The 25,364-nt window shown below is 46.7% G+C and overlaps 1 protein-coding gene and 1 long non-coding RNA gene across 3 annotated transcripts in view; one reads left to right on the forward strand and one right to left on the reverse strand.

Annotated features, from left to right (window-relative positions):
- TMEM181 (transmembrane protein 181) overlaps positions 1 to 25,364 on the reverse strand; it is a 223,053-nt gene that overhangs the window by 96,040 nt on the left and 101,649 nt on the right. The window contains exon 1 of one of the 2 annotated variants that reach the window (XM_040429355.1): positions 24,162 to 24,275. The exons of the other annotated variant lie outside the window; for it this stretch is intronic. Within the exon in view, the coding sequence (XP_040285289.1) occupies positions 24,162 to 24,169 (8 nt within the window). The 5' untranslated portion in view covers positions 24,170 to 24,275. Of the gene's footprint in view, positions 1 to 24,161; positions 24,276 to 25,364 lie in introns of those variants that run through there. 2 annotated transcript variants of the gene reach the window in all.
- Positions 11,672 to 24,976, forward strand: LOC120998626. Its single transcript, XR_005778446.1, has 3 exons — positions 11,672 to 11,978; positions 22,032 to 22,034; positions 24,948 to 24,976. It is a non-coding gene; the product is annotated as an uncharacterized LOC120998626 (long non-coding RNA).

Below are 25,364 nucleotides of genomic sequence, written 5' to 3' on the forward strand. Positions count from 1 at the left end.
TGACGGACACTGTTATGGGGGGATCTGTGAATGACGGACACTGTTATGGGGGGGATCTGTGGATGACGGACACTGTTATGGGGGGGGATCTGTGGATGACGGACACTGTTATGGGGGGGATCTGTGGATGACGGACACTGTTATGGGGGGGATATCTGTGGATGACGGACACTGTTATGGGGGGGATATCTGTGGATGACGGACACTGTTATGGGGGGGATATCTGTGGATGACGGACACTGTTATGGGGGGGGGATCTGTGGATGACGGACACTGTTATGGGGGGAGGATCTGTGGATGACGGACACTGTTATGGGGGGGGATCTGTGGATGACGGACACTGTTATGGGGGGGATCTGTGGATGACGGACACTGTTATGGGGGGGGATCTGTGGATGACGGACACTGTTATGGGGGGGGGATCTGTGGATGACGGACACTGTTATGGGGGGGATCTGTGGATGACGGACACTGTTACAGGGGGGGGGGGGAGATCTGTGGCTGGCAGTGTTATATATGTGCCATCCACAGACCCCCCACCCCATAACAGTGCCATCCACAGACCCCCACCCCTTAACTGTGCCATCCACAGATTCCGTGTAAACCCCCCCCCCCAGTATACAAATATAAAATGTATTATTGAATTAAAAGTTATTAAACATGCCCCCCTCACTCCTAATTGTACCGTATATCCTAATTGCTTGTGTATAATGCCGGCAGGCAGGACGGGCGGCCGGCGCGTCACTCACTGACGTCACTTGCCTGCGCCGCCTGCTTCATTCATAAAGGAGGCGGTGCAGGCACGTGACATCAGGGAGTTACGCTGCCGCCCGCCCGGCCTGCCTGCATTCTACACAAGCAATTGGGATATACGGTACAATTATTTCCTGTGTAGAACGGCCGGCACCGCTAGAGGGCAGACGTTCTCTGGCTTGTAGGCTGCCGCGCATGCGCTGAAGAGGCGGCTTTCTTGTGTAAAAAAAAAAAAAGCGAGAATAAAAGGTGAAGGCTGGCGGCGGCTGCGCGGGCCACATGACGAGGTCTGGCGGGCCGGATTCGGCCCGCGGGCCTTGTGTTTGACACCTATGGTATATAATGTATATAGGAACCCGATCGTTGGAGCTCAAAGGCTCTTGTTTGGGACAAATGAATCTATATAGGTCCACAATGCCGTGATCGGTAAGAACTCCAGATGGTTTGAATATCCAAAAAAACACTCTCTCATGTGGGATAGCTGATGACGGAAAGGGTTAATGCAGCCTACTTCCTAAATACCGTTGCTCCGCTTGGGGGGCATATGCTATAGTAGGCATACGTTACTGAAAGAGGACATGAGCGTGAGTGTATATACAGTCCTGATCAAAAGTTTAAGACCACCTGAAAAATGGCAAAAAATCATATTTAGCATGGCTGGATCTTAACAAGGTTCCAAGTAGAACTTCAACATAAAACAATTAGAAATGGGAGTGAGAAAACATTGTTTGAGCATTCAATTTAATGAAAACAACGAATAAACTGAAACAGGCTGTTTTTCAGCTGATCAAAAGTTTAGGACCACACCTCCAAAAATAAAAATAACCCCCCCCCCCCCCCCCCAAAACAGAAATCCAACTTCCAAACATGAACTCAGTAATGAGTAGCTCCGCCGTTCTTGTTTATCACTTCAAAAATTTGTTTCGGCATGCTTGATGCAAGCGTTTCCATGAGGTGAGTGGGAACATTTCTCCAAGTGGTGAAGACGGCCGCACGAAGGCCATCTACTGTCTGCAACTGTTGTCCATTTTTGTAAACTTCCCTTGCCATCCATCCCCAAAGGTTCTCAATTGGATTTAGATCACTTAAATCACTTACTATTATTCCTGGGTGCCGCTCCGTTCGCCTGCTGTGCACCATTACTGTCTCCTCTCCTGCTCCACATGCTGATTACTATCGGAGCGATGGGGAGGAGACATCAGCTTCACTAGTGGGCGTTCCTTCTTCCTGCGCTGCGATTGGACATCGCTACAGCCAGAGAGAAAGAACGCCCACTAGTGAAGCCGATGTCTCCTCCCCATTACTCCGATAGTAATCAGCATATGAAGCAAGAGAGGAGACAGTAATGGGGCACAGCGGGCTAATGGAGCGGCGCCCAGGAATAATGGTGAGTCCTGGAACATCGCTGGGCGCCGCTCTGTGTAGCCTAATACTTAAAGTGTGGACCCAGGAAAAGTAGACTTTAACACATAATACAGGAGGCGGGTGCCGGCAGCAGAATCGCATTGCCGGCACCCTGCCCCTGACAGGGAGCTGCGATCAGCGGCAGTTAACCCCTCAGGCGCGGCACCTGAGGGGTTAACTGACGCTGATCTGCCAGTACCCGCCTCCTGTATCAAGGGGTAATTATCATTGGTGGTGCAGTGTGCCGGCCCCTCTCAACCCCCCAGTATTAAAATCATTGGTGGCAGTGGCCACAGGGTCCTCACCCCTCCCCCTCATTGGTGGTGCAGTGGCAGCTTCTGATCGGAGCCCCAGCAGTGTAATCCTGGGGCTCCGATCGGTTACCATGGCAGCCAGGACGCTACTGAAGCCCTGGCTGCCATGGTAACATCCCTGATGCTGTGTGCACAAAGCACAGAGCAGCAGGGACAGTGTGAAGTCCTATTCACCCTAATAGAGCTCTATCAGGGTGAATAGGACAAGGGATGAAAGACCCCAGGTTCTGGCCCCTAAGGGGGGAAATAGTTATTAAATAAAAAGTGTAAAAAAAAAAAAAAAAAGATAAAAAAAAAACCACCAAAATATTAAGTATGAATCACCCCCCTTTCCCAATTTCACATATAAAATGTATAAATAATAAACATATTACATATCGCCACGTCAGAAAAGTCCAAACTATTCAAATATTTAAAAAAATCTATGCAGTGAAAATATTAAAAAAATCTATGCGGTGAATGCCGGAACAGAAAAAATAAATAAAAACTGCGCGATTCGGCATTTTTTAAAATGCGGAATGCACGTGGCTTTTTTGGTTTATTTTTTTTGCGTGGTATCAAATGGTATTGAGTATCGCAATACTTTTTCATAGTATCGAAACCCAATCAAAAATTTGGTATCGCAACAACTCTACTCTCTGCAACATCTGGACATAGCCAGCGGCCGTTTGACACCCCTGCACTTCCTGAAGCTCCATTGTTCCACTGAAGGAAAAGGCACCCCAGACCATTATGGCGCCCCCTCCACTGTGGCGCGTAGAAAACATCTCAGGTGGGATCTGCTTGTCATGCCAGTAACGTTGGAAACCATCAGGACCATCAAGGTTACATTTTTTCTCATCGGAGAATACAACTTTCTTCCATCTTTGAATGTCCCATGTTTGGTGCTCTCTTGCAAAGTCCAAACGAGCAGTTCTGTGGCGTTCAAGGAGACAAGGTCTTTGAAGACGTTTTTTGTTTTTGAAGCCCTTCAGTCTCAGATGCCGTCTGATGGTTATGGGGCTGCAGTCAGCACCAGTAAGGGCCTTAATTTGGGTTGAGGATCGTCCAGTGTCTTGACGGACAGCCAATTGGATCCTCCGGCTTAGTGCTGATGAAATTTTGGTTGGGTCTTCCACTTGACTTTTTTGTTCCATAAGCCTCAGGATTATTTAAGAAATTACAAATGACTGTCTTACTGCGTCCCACCTCAGCAGCGATGGCGCGCTGTGAGAGACCCTGCTTAGGCTACTTTCACACTTGCGTTGTTCTTTTCCGGCATAGAGTTCCGTCACAGGGGCTCTATACCGGAAAAGAGCTGATCAGTTTTATCCCCATGCATTCTGAATGGAGAGTAATCCGTTCAGTTTGCAGTTTTTTCCCATAGGAATCTATTAGCGCTGGATCCGGCATTCAGAATACCGTAATGCCGGATCCGTCCTTCCGGCCTGCGCAGACCAATAAAAATGTGAAAAAATGTACAAGACGGATCCGTCTGTCCACATGACAAGCGGAGAGACGGATCCGTCCTTGCAATGCATTTGTGAGACGGATCCGCATCCGGATCCGTCTCACAAATGCTTTCAGTCAGCGGCAGATCGGCGGGCAGTTCCGACGACGGAACTGCCCGCCGGATCACACTGCCGCAAGTGTGAAAGTAGCCTTATGCAGTTCAACAACCCGACCACGTTCAAAAAGGGAGAGTTTCTTTGCCATCACAACGTGTGACTACCTGACAGAAAATGACAATGAATCCACATCTTTGCACAGATTTGGCCTTAAAGGCATGTGGTCCTAAACTTTTGATCAGCTTAAAAACAGCCTGTTTCAGTTTAATCAGTATTTTCAATTAATTTAATGCTCAAAAAATGTTTTGTCTCACTCTCATTTCTTCTTGTTGCATGTTGAAGCTCTACTTGTAACCTTGTTAAGATCCAGCCACGCTAAATATGATTTTTTTCAATTTTTTTGCCATTTTTCAAGTGGTCTTAAACTTTTGATCAGGACTGTATATTAGATACTTTGTGCCATGAGTACTTTACCACTCAATAAGGCTACTTTCACACGAGCGTTCGGGTGTCCGCTCGTGAGCTCCGTTTGAAGGGGCTCACGAGCGGCCCCGAACGCATCCGTCTGGCCCTAATGCATTCTCAGTGGAGGCGGATCCACTGAGAATGCATCCGCCTGCCAGCGCGCTTAGCCTCCGCTCAGTGAGCGGACACCTGAACGCTGCTTGCAGCGTTCGGGTGTCCGCCTGGCCGTGCGGAGGCGAGCGGATCCGTCTTGACTTATAATGGAAGTCAATGGGGACGGATCCGCTTGAAGATGACACTATATGGCTCAATCTTCAAGCGGATCCGTTCCCCATTGACTTTCAATGTAAAGTCTGAACGGATCCGCTCAGGCTACTTTCTGACTTAGAAAATTTTCTAAGTTATAATGCAGACGGATCCGTTCTGAACGGATGCAAACGTCTGCATTATCGGAGCGGATCTGTCTGATGAAACATCAGACGGATCCGCTCCGAACGCTAGTGTGAAAGTAGCCTAAAGCGTTTGATCCAATTGTGGTTCACTTGGATGATCCGGTCTGCGTGCAGTCGGATGCCAAGTGTATCAAGGACCTTCTATCTTGTTCCACGTGATCCCTGGTCATGTGATTGAAGGATGTCCACGTGATCGGAGGGGATCCCACATACTATTTGTGGCTACGAGTACTACAAATACCAGCTTCACGTTATTTCCAGTTCAACGGGCGCGCGCCTAACTAGTGAAACCATCTCAGCCAATCCAGCCTCCTGAGCTCTCCCCTCCGATCACGTGGACATCCTTCGAACACATGACCAGGAATCACGTGGAACAAGATAGAAGGTCCTTGATACACTTGGCGTCGCAGACCGGATCATCGAAGTGAACCACAATTGGATCAAACGCCTTCTGGAGGGGTAAAGTACTCATGGCACTAATATATATACACTCACGCTCATGTCCTCTTTCAGTACCGTATGCCTACTGTAGCATATGCCCCCCAAGCGGAGCAACGGTATTTAGGAAGTAGGCTGCATTAACCCTTTCCGTCATCAGCTATCTCACATGAGAGATTGTTGTTTTATTTGGATATCCAAACCATCTGGAGTTCTTACCGATTACAGCATTGTGGACCTATATAGATTCATTTGTCCCAAACAAGAGCCCTTGAGCTCCAACGATCGGGTTCCTATATACATTATATACCATCAGGAACATCCAGTGATATTTTATTTTATATTTTATTTTTTATTTCATTGGCGCCATCCAGTGTGATGTTTTTTTAATACTGAATTGTTTAATACTGAATTGTGTTAATACTGAGGTGGATTCCTCCACTACTCAATAAATATTTGTTATATACTGTTCATAAGACTCTTGTCCATCTGGTACCAGGTAGTTGAGTGCCCCCTATCTCTTGCCACATTTCTATTTTATTCCTTCTGCGACCAGGGGTAGGTCGCAAGGGTTGTGCACCATATCCAGCTGATACCAGAGGTGGAGCCACTGTACTTTATCCTTCCTTTTTGAAGTCTGCGCATTCGTTCTAATCTGACCAGGGTCAGGTAAACACTGTGTAGCCATTTGACCTGTATCAACTGATCCCTAGCACATATGACTGTGTTCCACCAGTTATACATTAACTCCTTCTCATGTCTATCCCCTCGGAATATCAACCTTCCATCTTGCCAGGGCACTGGACAGCGGGAAGGCTAGTTGAGACAAAAGAGCTAAATAAAAGGAATTGGTTTGTACATGACTGGTTGTCTAGCATTTTGTTTTCCAATTTCACCATGCTCTAGCCTGATCTTACCTCTTCAAAATTGTTCTGCGCATGCGTGTCTTAATTGAAAATATCTAAAAAAGACTATTCCAGGAAGGTTCTAAAAAATCCATCTACCGTATTTTTCGCCCTATAAGACGCACCCCCCCCCCCCCAAAAGTGGGGGGGAAATGGCAGTGCTTCTTTTGGGGCGAATGCTGCAGTTTACACAGATTCACCGCGGACCGCATGCTGGAGCCTATTTCTATCTGGATCTCCTTTGTAGATATTGGGGCATCTAATAGCTCTCTCTCTTCTCTGGACAGCTGTGTGAAAGCGATCTGATCCAGGTAAGCCCTCAAACTATCAGATGCAGGAATACAGTTCAAAGTGTAAAGCTTAGTATAATATGATACAAATTGGGCACATATTTCCTCCGGTTTAGACACCTCCTCCCCAGAGTCTAATCTAATCACCGCCACTAACATCTGGGGGGTTTCAGTCCGAGCCAGATAGGCAAGCGTTTTCCCACTTTTGTCTCCGTCCGAAAAAATAATCTGCTGCGGTGCAAAAAGTCGCTTCTGGGTGTATTCAGTAAGATGGAGCTTGTAATCTGTCTGAAGAGATAGCCACCTCTCCTGAAGATCCTCACTAGGGTCATTAATATGGGCCTCCTCTGCCTCCATAAGGCTGGCCTCTAGCCAGTTACGCGTAATTTGCAGTTCTGTCCTGTGAATAGCAATGGCTGAAAAACAGACTCTCCTCATTACCGCCTTACATGCCTCCCATTCCGTTAACGGATTGGAACCACCATTCACCTTCCAATTCCTTTTGACAGGTAGCTTCCACTGGGAGTACCTATAACCACATTGGGTTGAGTTTCCATATCCTAGCTGGTCCATCTAATGGCTGGGATAAAATCACCTGCATCGGCGTATGATTTGAAATGCCCCATGGCAGATAACTCACCTCCCTCACCATGTGTAGGGAGTTGGGACTATCAAATGCTAAATCAACGCGGGACATAGTACTCCCTTAAGCGGAGTGGCATGAGAATTGTCTAGCAGTAGGGTTCCTCCATCTCCACAGTTGCTCTAAGTTATGATCTATCGCCCAGTTACACAGAGATGGGTTATGTCTATTTGGAGGTTTGAGTCTATCTAGCTGATTGTCCAGGGCAGCATTAAAGTTTCCCAATATTTTAAAACGGGATTGGCGCACCTGTGACACTTTAGCCATGAACTCGTCCAGTAAGGACCTGCAGAAGGGAGGAGGTATATACAAAACCACTACGATCAGAGGACTAGCCCGGACCAGACTATATAAAATAACGTTATCTACCCTGTGGATCTACCAAAACTGTATGCAATTGTAATGGTACTCTCTTACTGACAAGAATGGATACTCCACGTGCAGTATTCGTGTATGTTGCGTGATGGGTTTTTCCCACCCAAGGGCATCGAACAGACAGTACCTTGCTGTCTCTTAGATGCGTTTCCTGCAAAATAATCAAATCAGGGTTGTAAGACAAAAGGATTCTGTCACCTGGATTTTGCCTATAGAGCTGCAGACATGCGCTGCTAGACTGCTGTTAGCACATCCGCAATATACATTCCCCATAGTTTTGAGTGCTTTTATTTAGGCAAAAAACTAATTTTTTTATATATGTAAATTAGGCAAGGTGCCCAAGGGGCTGTTTCTAACGTTTCTGGAGCCCAGCCACACCCACTGTGAAGGAGCCCAGCACCGCCGACATCCTCCGAATCTCCTCCTTGCTCCCCAAGGTCACCAATCTCGCGCATGCACGAGTACGCGGCATGTCAGTGCCGGCATAGTGTTCCTTCCCTGTGCTGGTATGCGCTAGCTGCGAGATTATGGTGCTCTAACTTTGTGGGCAGTGCTGGGGTCCTTCACAGTGGGCGTGGCTGGGCTCCAGAAACATTAGTAACAGCCCCTTGGGCTCCTTACTTGCCTCATTTACATATATATAAAATAATTTTGTTTGCCTAAATAAAAGCACTCAGAGCTATTGCGGACGTGCTAGCGGCGATCTAGCAGCACATGTCTGCAGCTCTATAGGCAAAATCCAGATGACAGAATCCCTTTAAGGTAATTAAAAACCAGAGCTCTTTTGATCTTGCAGTTTAGGCCTCTCACATTCCAAGAAATTATCTTAAAGGGAACCTGTCATCAACTTTATGCTGATTGTACTGATGGCAGTGTAATGTAGTGACAGAAATGCTGTTCAGCGATGTGTCATTCATCAGCTAAAAGTAAGTGGTTGCCGAGAACCAACATCATAGTCATTGCAGCCCAGGCCTTGAAAAAGAGTCAAATCTACCTGAGAAGAGTCATAATTATTCATAAATTCCTGCTCATCTGCTGATGACTGACAGTCTTCTACCTAGTTTTCTCCCTTTCTCTCTTGGAGAGAACTGCCAATCATCAGCAGATGGATGAGAGAGCAGGAGATTATGAATAACCATGACTCTTCTCAGGTGGCCATGACTCTTTTCAAGGCCTGGGCTGCAATGATTATGATGCTGGTTCTCAGCAACCAATTACTTTTAGCTCCTGAGTGACACTCTGCTGAAATCAGCATTTCTGTTACTACTTTATGCTGCCCTCAGTGAGGTCAGCATAAAGTTGATGTTAATATAGAAGCCTGTGGTGCCAATCATACCTCCATTCACACCATCATAAACTTATCCTATAAGCCCAGCCCCCTCCCTGCCCACACATCCCCAACTTGTCTGAGCCTCAGATCCCAAACCGAAATGTAAAATATAGAACGCTAACCTGTGACCGAGTCTAGAATTAGATTGTCAGCATATAGCAGCCGTTGACTTAAGGGGTAGTCCCTTCCCTCCACCCGCTCCCCACACTCGGAAACAGACCCTACTAAAGAAGCTGAGAGGAGAGAATGAGTAAGGCTACTTTCACACTTGTATTTGTATCATCTTTAACATAGCCAAGACGGATCCGTCTTGAACACCATTGAAAGTCAATGGAGGACGGATACATTTTCTATTGTGCCAGAATGTGTCATAGAAAACGGATCCATCCCCATTGACTTACATTGTGTGTCAGAACGGATCCGTTTGGCTCAGTTTCGTCAGACGGACACCAAAACGCTGCAAGCAGCGTTTTGGTGTCCGCCTCCAAAGCAGAATGGAGACGGAACAGAGGCAAACTGCTGCATTCTGAGCGGATCCTTTTCCGTTCAGAATGCATTAGGTCAAAACTGATCCGTTTTGGACCGCTTGTGAGAGCCTTGAACGGATCTTACAAACGGAAAGCCAAGACGCGAGTGTGAAAGTAGACTAAGATAGAACCCCCTCACTTGTAATCTACCCTCACCTCCCTTAAACCAAGAAAAAAGAAAACCAATTGGCCGTCCCAATCCTTGTAGTTCAAGATCCTCATTATAAATGGTCTCGGCGAGGAGCCCAGAGACAGGGGCATAGTCGGGATTCTGTGCGCCCTTTCAATTATTAAGCATTGAGAGAGGTAACGGGGAGAGCACAGATTTTATCAAGTTCTCAGCAAAAACCTCAGGCTCTGTGCCGTCTGCCCTTTCCAGGAGGCCGAGGATGGGGATATTACTTTGCCTGTTGTGGTTTTCGGCATCTTCTGCTCAAGATTGAAGGGTCTTTACTTGCTGAAGAAGCTAATTTGCAAGCTCAGAGTGGTGCCATGTGCTATGTCTTACACTCCTCCCACCCTATGCTCCACCTCCGCAGTGCGGGTTCTCATTTTCTCAATATCATGACGCAGAAAATTGACATCACTTTGTAGGTGATCTATTTTTGCAGTTAGGGCAGCCTGGCAAGCCGTTATGGCAGACATAATTCTGTCTGTGGCATATTAGCAGATTGAACAGCAGATGTGTCTTCTTCTTCACTCTGGCTCATGTTGTCCATCAAGACTTTACCTGAAGTATGAGGGGGCGCTGCAGCAGTCTTCTGCCCTATATACAGCTGGTTTGTGAGAGTAGGCTTACACTGCTCAGAAAAAAGAGGGACCACAGTCTATTGCTGTATAGGTCCGTGATCAATGCAGGCCGCAGACAAATTATAAAGTCCTTCAACAGGATGCAAATGGCAAAGCACTGTCCGCATATAATATGGTCGTCCTAGGTCTTCCCCTCAGAATCAGCAAACAATAACTGCTTTCACAGAAAAATATAGATCCCCTAATATGTGTGTCCCAGTCAGCCAGGAATCGCAGGCCCTCAGTACCTGACCTCCAGTATATATGTGGTGAATGTCCGAGGGCGTTCACTCCAGCCCTCCTGCATAGAGGGTCCCTGGGTGCATGAAAAGTCTCGCAGGCGCGCTGACAAAATGGCTGCCCGCACTCCATGCGCGATGTTCGCGCCACTACAACCTCGCTCGATGACACCTCGTCCTTTTTGGCGGTCAGGAGGCGGCTCTGTAATAGCCCCGAGTGATGCGCAGCTACTATGTGGGCACCCGGTCCCTCCACACAGCTCGTCCGCGCCACGCAGCCTCCCCCACTCATTAAGCAATGGCGGCCACAGAGTTTCCCAAGATCACTACGGTGAGCTTGCTTCCCTCTCTCTAACACAGCTACTATTTAGCTAGCATAAGGGAGGGTGTTCAGGGGAGGGAGAACAGTTGGTAGGGTGAAAGGAGATGGAGGGAATCAGGATTTCAGCAGGATTTTCGGAGAGCTTCTTTCAGTGTGCCTTCACGCCATGCTTGCCAGGCTACGCCCCCCCCCCTGACAGTGACATTCTTGGCATACACTTCCTGAAGGATTAGAAGATGTGAGCTATCTAGTACTGCCAGCAGGTTTAGCAGCATGTTTCGAGCGTGGATAAGTGGAAATTCTAGTTTTGTGCAGGCTGAGAATACCCCATTACTGACCATTTATAGCTAAAAAGAGTATGGCACCCTTCCTATATAAAAGTGGGTAGTGTACATTTAATCACAGCACATAGACACATATGGATTTTCTTAGGGTACGTTCACACTAGCGTTATTATTTTCCGGTATTGAAATCCGGTAAAGGGACTCAATACTGGGAAAAAAATGCATCAGTTTCGTCCTAATGCAATCTGAATGGAAAGCAATCTGTTTAGTATGCATCAGGATGTCTTCCGTTCCGTTCCTTGTACGGTATTTTTTCCGGACAAAATCCCGGAACAATACCGCACTTGCTGCATTTGGCATTCATTTCCATAGATATATATTAATGCCGGATCCGGTATCAAGTGTTCCGGAAATTGCCGCATCCGGTTTTCCGGTCTGCACATGCGCCAGGATATAGGAGGAGCTACTTTCTCTTTATCTTTAAAAAAATGCAAATGTAAATGATACCGGATGAGGCTGTTTGTATACGGCTTGCCAGATCCGGCAGGCAGTTCTAATAACGCTAGTGTGAAACTACCCTTAAAGGGTAACTGTCACATTTTCATAAAACAAAATCCAATTTTAGCATACGTTACTGCTGCAGCAGCTTTATGCATAAAGCAATCTTTCGTTTCTTCACATACCTTGAGTTTTTCCAAACATTTACAATATAAGGACCTTCTCAAGATGGCTCCTCTGCCAGTTCTCTAAGGCCAAAACTGCTTTCCCTCACTTCCCATACACACTTGCTTTAGCCAGCAGCTCCTTGCCAGCCAATCAAATTGGATAACTGAGAGACACGCCTCCTCACTCTGAAGCCTAATGCAGGCATGCAGTGTGAAGGACCGCCCCTCTATCTTCTGTTTACACTAAAAGGAAGACAGACAAGCCCTAGCAACGGTCTTTTAAGGGAGCAGTGGAAAGGGACATTAATGAAAGCTGTTATTGTAAGGTAATTACAGATCTATTGACAATCATTGACAGACTAAGGCCCCTTTCACACAGGCGAGAATTCCGCGCGGATGAGTGAGTTGAACGCATTGCACCCGCACTGAATCCTGACCCATTCATTTCTATGGGGCCTGCGTTACGTGAAAATCGCAGCATGCTCCTCTTTGTGCGTTTTTCATGTAACGCAGGCCCCATAGAAATGAATGGGGTTGCGTGAAAATCGCAATCATCCGCAAGCAAGTGCGGATGCGGTGCGATTTTCAAGCACGGTTGCTAGGTGACGATCGGGATGGGGACCCGATCATTATTATTTTCCCTTATAACATGGTTATAAGGGAAAATAGCAGCATTCTTAACCGCCTCCGGACCGCCTAACGCAGGATTGCGTTCGAGGCGGTCGATTCATTCCTCCTGGACGCGCCGGCGCGTCATCTCGCGAGACTACGCTCAAAGCCGGCCCGCGCATGCGCATCGCGGGTCGGCAAAAGTTAGAGGACAAGTTTGTCATCAGCCTGCCAGCCAATGATCGTCGCTGGCAAGCTGATGATTTTCAAAAAATCGAATCACAAGCCAGTTAACACATTATATTTATAAATATAATGTGTTAAATGGCTTCTGTGCTCCTCTGCTGGTCCTTTTCGTCAGTTGGTCCCAGCAGAGGAGCACACATCACAGTGAATACACACAAACAGTACACTTAGCCCCAGATCACCCCCCCCATCACCCCAATTAACCCCTTGATCACCCTTGTCAATCACCTAGTATTGACGGTTAGGTTTAGGATATTTTAGGCCCCTTTGTTAGGTAGTTAGCGTCGGTTAGTGCCCAGCCCACCGCACCGCAGTAACTGATTCGCTGATTAGCGTATCGCTAATCAGCATTGGTACTTTTATAGAACTGATCACAGTCAGATCTATGATAGTATATTAGTGTCACCTTAGTTCGCCCTCCACCCAAAACGCAATGTTTGCCCGATAAGGCCTGATCGGTCGCCCACACGTGCGTTCACCCACGCCCGCCCCGCCGCAGTGACAAAAAATATTTTTTTTTTTTTATCACTGCACAATCACTTTACAAGCGCTGCGGCGATAAAAAAAAATCAGTTTTGATATTTTTTATCAATCGCAGCGGCCTCCGGTACTTCACTAGCCTCCCATTTGTAAGACAGGCTTGCTTTTTTTCTTGGGTAGTCTCAGGGAATACCCACTAAATTTAGTTGACGAAATGGCAAATAAGGGGTATTCTTCTGAAGAGGCCTACAGGCTTCTGACCCAGTCGGATGAGGAATGGGAACCCTCATCTGACGAATCCAGCGGGTCAGAATAAGAACCTGTAAAAAGCAGTGGCAGTCTGACCCAAAGTTCGGACGAGGAGGTTGAGGTCCCTGATACCACCAGGCGTACCTGGCCCAGTGTTGCTAGACCACAGGTTGCGCAGGATCCGCTTCAAGGGCAGCAGAGTGGGGCTGGCGCTGTCGGATTACGTGGTGAGGCATACACCAGCAGCGCAGCCCATCCTGGACCTAGTACCAGCACTGCCGTACAACATGGTGAAGTGGCGAGCACCAGAAGGGCAGTTGAAGCTGGCACGGTGGCACGTGCATTAGTTCCCCCGTCGCAGCCACCGCACAGACAGGCCCGTAGAGCCCATAGAGTCCCTGAGGTGCTGGCAAACCCTGATTGGCAGCGCCCAACTTCAGGTTGAGACAGCTCAGATCGGATAGGCACAGGGGTTTTTGAGCCGTTCTTGACTGCGGAGCTCTTGGACTTAGTCGTGGCAGAAACAAATCGGTATGCCACTCAATTTATAGCCGCTAGGGATCGACCGATTATCGGTTTTACCGATATTATCGGCCGATATTGAGGATTTTGACCGTTATCGGTATCGGCATCTATTTTGCTGAAATACCGATAACGTATTAGGAACACAGAACGCGCTGCTCTCAGCGCTCTCTGTGTTCCCTCCGCAGCACAGGGGAGAAGGAAGCAGTGTCTCCTCCCCCTGTGCTGCTGCCGCTACCGCCAATGAGAGGAGAGAAGATAAGAGGAGAGGCGGGGCTGTGGCCGCTGCGCCACCAATGAAGATACCTCTCTCATTAATTCATATACAGGAGGCGGGAGCTGGCTGCAGAATCACATAGCCGGCTCCCGACCTCTATGAGCGGTAGCTGCGGTCCGCGTAGTTAACCCCTTAGGTGCCGCGGATCGCAGCTGCCGCTCATAGAGGTCAGGAGCCGGCTATGTGATTCTGCAGCCAGCTCCCGCCTCCTGTATATGAATGAGAGACTTATCTTCATTGGTGGCGCAGTGCGCCCCCCCCCCCCCACGCCCCCCAGTATTAATCATTGGTGGCGCAGTGCGCCCCCCATCCCAATAGTAAAAACATTGGTGGCGCAGGGCGCCCTCCCCCCAGTTTTACTCATTGGTGGCAGTGGCCACAGGATCCCCTCTCCCCTGCTCCTCCGATCGGAGCCCCAGCAGTGTAAACCTGGGGCTCCGATCGGTTACCATGGCAGCCAGGACGCTATTGAAGCCCTGGCTGCCATGTTCAGCTCCCTGCTGCTGTGTGCACAAAGCACAGAGCAGCAGGGACAGTGTGAGCTCCTATTCACCCTGATAGAGATCTATCAGGGTGAATGGGACAAGGGTTCTAGTCCCTAAGGGGGCTAAAAGTTAGTAAAAAAAAATAAAAAATTAAGTATAAATGAAAAAGGATTTACAAAAAAAAATAAAAAATACACGTTAACAATAAACATATTCATTTTCAGCAGATGTGTAGGAAAATAATTTTTAAAAAAAAATTTAAATACACAGAATATCGGTATAAATTATCGGCTATCGGCCTGAAAGTTCACAAATTATCGGTATCGGCCCTAAAAAATCAATATCGGTCGATCCCTAATAGCCGCCAACCCGGGAAGCTTTTATGCCCAGTCTTTCCGGTGGAAACCCATCCAAGTTTCCGAATTTAAAACTTTTCTGGGCCTTCTCCTCAACATGGGCCTGACAAAAAAACATGAATTGCGGTCATATTGGTCCACGAACCCAATTCATCACATACCCATGTTCTCTACTGCCATGTCCAGGACACTATTTGAGACCATCCTGCGTTTCCTGCACATTAGCGACAACAGCACCTCTCGTCCCAGAGGCTACCCAGGTTTTGACCGGCTCCACAAAATTCAGCCCCTCATAGACCACCTTAACACCAAATTTGCAGATTTGTATACCCCTGAGCAAAACATCTGCATAGACGAGTCCCTTATACATTTTACTGGGCGCCTTGGCTTCAAACAATACATCCCAAGCAAGCGCGCTCGGTATAGGGTCAAATTGTATAAGCTCTGTGAAAGGGCCACAGGCTATAAGCACAAATTTCGTGTCTATGAGGGTAAAGATCAGACCCTGGAGCCGGTCGGTTGCCCTGACTACCTGGGGAGCAGTGGGAAGACAGTCTGGGACTTGGTGTCACCCTTATTTGGCAAAGGGTACCATCTTTATGTGGACAATTTTTACACAAGTGTGCCCCTCTTCAGGCATTTGTTCCTAGAACAGATTGGCTGCTGTGGCACCGCGCGACCTAGTCGCCAGGGCTTCCCCCAACGGCTCGTTACCATCCGTCTTGCAAGGGGGGAGAGGGCTGCCTTGTGTAGCGAAGAACTGCTCGCGGTGAAATGGATTGACAAGCGTGACGTTTACATGCTCTCCTCCATTCACGCAGACACGACAATACATATAGAACAGGCAACCAGTGTCATTGAAAAGCCCCTCTCAGTCCACGACTATAATTTGCTCATGGGAGGGGTGGACATCAATGACCAGATGTTGGCTCCGTATTTAGTTTCCCGACGCACCAGACGCTGGTTTAAGAAGGTGTCTGTATATTTGATTCAATTGGCTGCATATAATAGTTTTGTTCTCTACAGTAAGGCTGGGAGAATAGGATCCTTCCTCAAATTTCAGGAAGAGATCATCGAGAACCTCCTGTATCCAGGAGGTTCCGTGGCCCCATCCACCAGTGTAGTGAGCCCTCTACACGAGCGACATTTCCCCAGTGTCGTTTCTGGTACCTCAACCCAAGCGCCACCCCGAAAAAGATGTTGTGTCTGTAGCAGGAGTGGAATAAGGCGTGACACCCGCTATTTCTGTTCTGACTGCCCTGACCACCCTGCCCTATGCTTAGGGGAGTGTTTCCAGAAGTACCACACACAGGTACACTTAGCATAGGGATTGCGTTACACAGGACAGGCACACGGGGCTATTAGGGCCCTTTCACTCACAGCTGCTGCAAACCTCTCCTTTCACCTGGGACAAAGTGCATAATGTACTTCGCCACATCTCTGGGCGATTTGCGCTTTGCACATTGTCCCATGGGGAAGGAGAGGTTTGTCCTATAAAGGTAAAAAAAATGAAAAAAATCACTGGTAAGCAAAAAAAATAATGTTCTGTTCAAAAAGTTAAAAAAAGTTTATAAAAGTTAATGTTCAAATGTTATATAAACTTAATGTTAATAAATTTATTGCGTTGCAGCCTGGTTTTTTCTTTTTTGTTTTGTTTTTTTTACCTTCCAGGTGGACCAAATGATGAACGAGCTGCAGCACTGATGTGCATTCTGACAGAAGCATTGCGCTGCTGTCAGATTACACAAAAGTCGGTGTATGCGGCGCTGCAAGACGAGATTTCTCCTCTGCAGTAAAAAAGATACGTTTGCCGAGGCATATGAGCTGAGGGGCGGTGTTCATATGCTTTGGCAAACACTTTGTATATAAAAAATAAAATAAAATAAAATCCCGGCAATGATTTATTCATCCACATCGATTGATGTGAATGGAGAAATCGGGTTTACCAGGGCATATGAGCTAAGTGGGTTTGGATGTTGGGCGGAGCTCCTATGTCCTGGCAGACGCCTTACCCCTCCTTTTTTTTTTTTGGGCAGAGATTTTTTCATCCACATTGATCGATGCGAATGAAGAAATCTGTGCCGTTCATTTTTTCTTTCAGCCCAGAGGCTGAACGAAAAAAAAAATCTCATTACCCATATGCTCAATATAAGGAGAATAGTAGAAACTCCTAATGCTGGCCATACATGTAATGATTGCGGAGACCCTCAAATGCCAGGGCAGTACAAACACCCCACAAATGACCCCATTTTGGAAAGAAGACACCCCAAGGTATTCGCTGAGGGTAATATTGAGTCCATGAAAGATTGAAATTTTTGTCCCAAGTTAGCGGAAAGGGAGACTTTGTGAGAAAAAATAAATAAATAAAGATCAATTTCCGCTAACTTGTGCCAAAAAAAAAAAAATCTTCTATGAACTCGGCATGCCCCTCATGGAATACCTTGGGGTGTCTTCTTTCCAAAATGGGGTCACATGTGGGGTATTTATACTGCCCTGGCATTTTAGGGGCCCTAAAGCGTGAGAAGAAGTCTGGAATCCAAATGTCTAAAAATGCCCTCCTAAAAGGAATTTGGGCCCCTTTGCCCACCTAGGCTGCAAAAAAGTGTCACACATGTGGTATCGCCGTACTGAGGAGAAGTAGGGCAATGTGTTTTGGGGTGTCTTTTTACATATACCCATGCTGGGTGAGAGAAATATCTCTCTAAAATGACAACTTTGTATAAAAAAAAAAAAGGGAAAAGTTGACTTTTAGAGAGATATTTCTCTCACCCAGCATGGGTATATGTAAAAAAAACACCCCAAAACACATTGCCCTACTTCTTCTAAGTACGGAGATACCACATGTTTGACACTTTTTTGCAGCCTAGGTGGGCAAAGGGGCCCAAATTCTAAAGAGCACCTTTAGGATTTCACAGGGCATTTTTAACACATTTGGATTTCAAACTACTTCTCACGCATTAGGGCCCCTAAAATGCCAGGGCAGTATAAATACCCCACAAGTCACCCCATTTTGAAAAGAAGACACCCCAAGGTAATTTGTGATGGGCATGGTGAGTTCATGGAAGTTTTTATTTTTTGTCAAAAGTTAGTGGAATATGAGACTTTGTAAGAAAAAAAAATAAAAAATCATCATTTTCCGCTAACTTGTGACAAAAAATAAAAAGTTCTATGAACTCACTATGCCCATCAGCGAATACCTTAGGGTGTCTACTTTCCGAAATGGGGTCATTTGTGGGGGTTTTCTACTGTCTGGGCATTGTAGAACCTCAGGAAACATGACAGGTGCTCAGAAAGTCAGAGCTGCTTCAAAATGCGGAAATTCACATTTTTGTACCATAGTTTGTAAACGCTATAACTTTTACCCAAACCAATAAATATACACTTATTGCATTTTTTTTATCAAAGACATGTAAAACAATAAATTTAGAGAAAAATGTATATAGAAATGTAGTTTTTTTAAATAAATTTTACAACTGAAAGTGAAAAATGTCATTTTTTTGCAAAAATTTCGGTAAATTTCGATTAATAACAAAAAAAGTAAAAATGTCAGCAGCAATGAAATACCACCAAATGAAAGCTCTATTAGGGCTCTTTCACACTTGCGTTGTGGTGTTCCGGCATAGAGTTCCGTCGTCGGGGCTCTATGCCGGAAGAATCCTGATCAGGATTATCCCCATGCATTCTGAATGGAGAGAAATCCGTTCAGGATGCATCAGGATGTCTTCAGTTCCGGACCGGAACGTTTTTTGGCCGGAGAAAATACTGCAGCATGCTGCGCTTTTTGCTCCGGTCAAAAATCCTGAACACTTGCCGCAAGGCCGAATCCGGAATTAATGCCCATTGAAAGGCAATAATCCGGATCTTGCCTTAAGCTAAACGTCGTTTTGGCGCATTACCGGGTCCGACGTTTAGCTTTTTCTGAATGGTTACCATGGCTGCCAGGACGCTAAAAGTCCTGTTTGCCATGGTAAAGTGTAGTGGGGGAGCAGTATACTTACCGTTCGTGCGGCTCCCGGGGCGCTTCAGAGTGACGTCAGGGCGCCCCATGCGCATGGATGACGTGATCGCATGGATCACGTCATCCATGCGCATGGGGCGCTCTGACGTCATTCTGGAGCGCCCCGGGAGCCGCACGGACGGTAAGTATACTGCTCCCCCGCTCCCCACTACTACTATGGCAACCAGGACTTTAATAGCGTCCTGGCTGCCATAGTAACACTGAACGCATTTTGAAGACGGATCAGTCTTCAAATGCTTTCAGTTCACTTGTGGTGTTACGGATCCGGCGGGCACTTCCGGCAAATGGAGTACACGACAGATCCGGACAACGCAAGTGTGAAAGAGGCCTTAGTGAGAAGAAAAGGAGGTAAAATTCATTTGGGTGGTAAGTTGTATGACCGCGCAATAAACCGTGAAAGTAGTGTAGTGCAGAATTGTAAAAAGTGGTCTGGTCATTAAGGGTGTTTAAGCTAGGGGAGCTGAGGTGGTTAATACAGAATGCATAGTACAATAGCGCTGGAGGGGTTAAAAAAATAATAATAATAATTAAACTCACCTTAATCCACTTGCTCGCGCAGCCCGGCTTCTCTTCTGTCTTCTTTTTTGCTGTGTGCAGGAAAAGGACCTGTGGTGACGTTACTCTGGTCATCACATGATCTTTTACCGTGGTGATGGATCATGTGATGACCGGAGTGACGTCACCACAGGTCCTTTTCCTGCACACAGCAAAAAAGAAGGCAGAAGAGAAGCCGGGCTGCGCGAGCAAGTGGATTAAGGTGAGTTAAATTATTTATTTTATTTTTTTTAACCCCTCCAGCGCTATTGTACTATGCATTCTGTATTAAGAATGCTATTATTTTCCCTTATAACCATGTTATAAGGGAAAATAATACAATCTACCCAGTAAAGAAGTTCGGGTTTGGGTACCAAACATGCAGAATTTTCTCACGCGAGCGCAAAACGCATTACAATGTTTTGCACTGGCGCAGAAAAATCACGCATGTTCCCGCAACGCCCGTTTGAAACAGGCCTAAGGCTCCATACAAACGTCCGTGTGTGTTTTGCGGATCCACAAAACACGGACACCGGCAATGTGCGTTCCGCATTTTGCGGACCGCACATCGCCGGCACTTAATAGAAAATGCCTATTCTTGTCCACAATTGCAGACAAGAATAGAACATGTTCTATCTTTTTTGGGATCGGAATTGCGGACCCAGAAGTGCGGGTGCGCATTTCCGGATGCGGGCCGCACATCATGCGGCCCCATAGAAATTAATGGGTCCGCAATTCCGTTCTGCAAAATTCGGAACGGAATTGCGGACGTGTGAATGGAGCCTAACTCAGGTATACATGCCTAGCTCTAATAAACTAGCAAATAAAAAAATATGACAGTTACCCTTTAAACCAGAAACACCCTTATCTGGGGTCCTAGACAAGGCTGGGATCCTCTGCCACCCTTTATTGAATATACCACATAAACAGTAAAGCTCGGCAGTGTGGAATAAGAATCTATTCACCAACAATTCTTCCAGAATTAATTCCCCTTCATCACAAAGCAAACCACATTTACAGTAGCATGCAAACGTTTGTAATCCCCCTGGTCAAAATTACTGTTAGGCTTAATGCACACGGCCGTTGCCTGGCTATTCTGTGCATTTAGGACCGCAATTTGAGGTCAAGGGCACCAGCCATGCGGCTGCCGCAGACTAATCCAGATGGGTCAGTGATCCATCTGAGCAGCAAAAAAATAGAACATGTTTTTTGCTGTGCGGACCAACGGAGAGAAACCCCACAGAAGAACTCCGTAGTGCTTCTGTGCCTCCGTTCTGCACCGCTCCTTCCCAATTGCAGATCCATTCAAGTGAATGGGTCCGCTTTTGTAACATGGAGCACAAACGACCTGGGTCCGTATATTGCGGACCTGCTGTGTGCGGGCCACGGGCATGGCTGGACAACGGCCCTGTGCATGAGGCCTTACTGTGAACAGTTCTGCAAGTTAAAGGGGTTCTGCAGTTTTTTTAAAACTGATGATCTATCCTCTCGATAGATCATCAACATCTGATCGGCAGGGGGTCTGACACCTGGGGCCTGTTTGAGAAGGCAGCGGCACTCCAGGAGCACCGCGGCCTTCTCTCGGTTTCCCTCAGGCCCAGTGACGTCACGACTAGTATCACTGCCTCTCCTGGGCTTGACTAAGCCTACAATTAGAGATGAGTGGATTTCATATTTTGAAATTCATTCACGCTTCGTTTGGCGGTAAAAGCAGAATTGTGTTATGGATTCCGTTACCACAAACTATACTGCAATTCTATGACGGAATGCAAACCGGAATGCCTTTAGAGGCATTCCATCATAATAGAAGTCTATGGGCTGCAAAACGGACCTGTCCTGTTTCCGTTGTGCAGGGGAGTCCTCTCCTGCATAACGGAAAGGGACAGATCCGTTATGCAGGCCATAGACTTGTATTATAACGGAATGAATAACAGAATGCCCAGAATGGATTTTTTGCGACTGTCGCAGTGCGACACCATAGACTACCATTATAAAAATTGTTGCACGACAAATGTCGTTGTGTAGACCTAGCCTAATACTCGGCTCAGAAGCCCCAAGCAGATGGGCGGGAAGTGCTCAATGTAAAAGAGGCAGCTACCCTCAATATATACTACAAGAAAATTTATACATGCACGTTCATAGTCACAGCTGCACATCCATAAAGCTAGCAAGCAGAAAGCAAACAAAAAAAGGTATGGCAGCACAACATCTCACATACAAACAATAAAACTGGGAAATAGGGATTATACTAAATTAGGGAGAATGAGACGCCCACAGAGAAAGACTGCGTCTCCTCCCCATTGCTCCAATGCTCAGTATTAGTATACTGAGCGCAAAATTTACGGGGGGGGGGGGGGCCATAACAGGGCGCAGGAGTGCTATTTAAAAAAAAAAACTGGCAGAGTGGCAGCACAGCGGGGGGGGGGGGGGGGGGGGGGGGGGTACCCCTCAGGTACAGATTTTTGTGTCACTTACTACAAATCCATGAAAGGTCCTCTTTAAAATACAAAGAGAATGTGTCATCTATATCTTTTGTGTGTCTTGGAGATCATTTCATCTTCAACGTTTCATAGATTGAGACAAAAAATAATAGTATACGGTGGGGGACACTGCCTAAGGCCTATTGCACACGACCGTATGGCTTTTTCAGTGTTTTGCGATCCGTTTTTCACGGATCCGTTGTTCCGTTTTTTGTTTCCGTTGTGTTTCCGTTTCTGTTCCGTTTTTCCGTTCCGTTTTTCCGTATGGCATATACAGTATACAGTAATTACATAGATAAAATTGGGCTGGGCATAACATTTTCAATAGATGGTTCAGCAAAAAACGGAACGGAAACGGAAGACATACGGATGCATTTCCGTATGTGTTCCGTTTTTTTGCGGACCCATTGACTTGAATGGAGCCACGGACTGTGATTTGCGGGCAATAATAGGACATGTTCTATGTTAAAACGGAACGGAAAAACGGAAATACGGAAACGGAATACATTCCGTTTTTTTTGCGGACCCATTGAAATGAATGGTTCCGTATACGGACCGTATACGGAACGCAAAAAACAGCCAGTAAACAGGAAAAAAAAACGTCCGTGTGCAATAGGCCTAACTTCCACATGTACAATACATGTGAATGGAGTTTTCCAAAACTTCATTCATACGTTGTGGAAATGGGGCTTAGATTGAGGAAATTCTCCAGATTCATACCTACAGTATGTCCTGTTGTAGGTGTCAGCCACCAAAACGCAAAAGGTAAAATCCACACTCAGAGGTCAATGTGAATGGGAGCTGAGCTGCTTTAGGCCCGCACGGCCACCACACGCAAAAGGAGTTTTTTCCTGTCATTTCTCTCCACTGCTTGCTTCCAGCACTGGCCGAAAAAAGGTGATCAGTGGGGGTGCCATATGTCAGACTCCCATCAATCTGATATTGATGACTTATCCCGAGGATAAGTCACCAAAATTTACAGGTTGGAAAACCATTTGAAAAAGTGCTGACTGTAGTGTACTCCTGGGAGATTCAAGTGCTTGTCTAATGTGAGCTGCTGCCCACCCAAAGAAACTAAAAAGACTAGAGCTCCAGAGAGGTAAGCAAAAAAGAGAAAAGGGTACAAATGACACTGGAGAGCAGCGGTATAGTTCAAATAATGGTGTGTATTGCTCTATTCTTTGTGGGAATAAATCCCATTTTACTCACGTATATAGCGCTGACATCATTGTTTGCTGTAGGGAGGGAGCAGAGGAACGCATGTATGACTGACACCTGTCCATTCACTTCTATAGGACTGAGATGGCACCAAGCCCTGTACTTGGCAGTCCCATAGAAATGAATGCAGAGGTGGTCACTCGTGCAGCTTTTGTTGATAGAGCCTGGAATCCCTAAGGTTTGTTAGGTCCACATGCTGCGTTTTAGGGCACAGAAATCCACATCTATGTCCAACTGTTCCCCTGTGGGAATCTGCACTGCCATTCATACAGCCGCAATGGGGTATAAGACCCTCACAGAAAGTGCAGCTATTGGCCCAAATACACGGCTCTATTTCCCTGTTGGCCATAGATTGGAAAACCATCACTGCCATGTATCTGATACTCTTAGGCTACACTGCTACTTTCTGATCGACTTTACCTACTGAATGACAGCTGCAGTCCACATCATTGCATTCATTTGGACTGCAACTGTAGGTCAATAGTTCAAATCAGCCACTCTACAAAAAGTTGCAGCGTAGCCATACAGAGCACATTCCCTATTTGGGGATGACCCCTGAAGTCACTGATGCCACAATACGCCAGGCTATGGCCCAGGTAGCTGAAACCCATGCTAGGTTGGAATAAGACCTCATTACTTCTGCCCGTTTTCACACTTTGCATTTCTTTTTGATATTTTGCCCCCGCTCCCAGCATGTGTGTCACCAGCCTTACAAGCCTAACCCACCACAAGCTACTACAGTGGGGTCTCACAATTATAAAACACATTTTTCCTGATTCAATCCCACAGAAGCGGAGGCTGGCAGTATGAGGGCTCATTACAGGACAGGTAGACACAGAGCCCTGCAGGGCACTGTCCTCTGATATACAGCAGGGTGCCAGGCAGAGCGTTAACCCTGTAATCATTCCTCAAACCCGGGGCTTCCCCATTATCTGCTGTACTCACGGCTCCATGAAGCCCCCACAACGTCCTGCTCAGCACAGCCTCAGCCACGAATGTTTAGGGAACGCCCTGTTCCGGGTACGTCACCCGTCCCGGACTCACGCCCTGAGGACGGAGGACTGCGCAGGCTCCGGAGCAATGCCCGCTCTTCTAGCACCACGGCCGGTTTGCACTGGCATGTAGTAGTGTCTGAGCGTGCTGTGTAAAGAGCCCTGGGTCCAGTCTCACTAGTGAGGTGATCCACAGCGCCACCACTCACAGCCAGGAGACGAGGATTTGTAAAGTGAAATATTACCTAATAATATCACATAATAATCCACAAAAAAATAAAAAGCTTTTTTTGTTTTATATTTTATTTTTTGTGGGTTTTTTTTCAATATGAATGTTGCACACCCGCTTGTGGTTTAGCCCCACTGAATGGTGCTAAACTGCGGATCTGGATACCACCAATCAGCTATAAACTGCGAGTGTGGATCTGGATACCACCAATCAGCTTTAACCATCTCAGCTCCCCTAGCTTAAACACCCTTAATGACCAGACCACTTTTTACACTTCTGCACTACACTACTTTCATGGTTTATTGCTCGGTCATACAACTTACCACCCAAATGAATTTTACCTCCTTAATAGAGCTTTCATTTGGTGGTATTTCATTGCTGCTGACATTTTTACTTTTTTTGTTATTAATCGAAATTTAACGATTTTTTTGCAAAAAAATTACATTTTTCACTTTCAGTTGTAAAATTTTGCAAAAAAAACCGACATCCATATATAAATGTTTCTCTAAGGCCTCTTTCACACTTGCGTTGTCCGGATCCGGCGTGTACTCCACTTGCCGGAATTACACTCCGGATCCGGAAAAACGCAAGTGTACTGAAAGCATTTGAAGACGGAACCGTCTTCCAAATGCTTTCAGTGTTACTATGGCACCCAGGACGCTATTAAAGTCCTGGTTGCCATAGTAGGAGCGGGGAGCGGGGGAGCGGTATACTTACAGTCCGTGCGGCTCCCGGGGCGCTCCAGAATGACGTCAGAGCGCCCCATGCGCATGGATGACGTGATCCATGCGATCACGTGATCCATGCGCTTGGGGCGCCCTGACGTCACTCTGGAGCGCCCGGGGAGCCGCACGGACGGTAAGTACACTGCTCCCCCGCTCCCCGCTACACTTACCATGGCTGTCAGGACTTTAGCGTCCCGGCAGC

Source organism: Bufo bufo, chromosome 4 (assembly GCF_905171765.1).
Source record: "Bufo bufo chromosome 4, aBufBuf1.1, whole genome shotgun sequence".
Taxonomy (NCBI): Eukaryota; Metazoa; Chordata; class Amphibia; order Anura; family Bufonidae; genus Bufo; species Bufo bufo.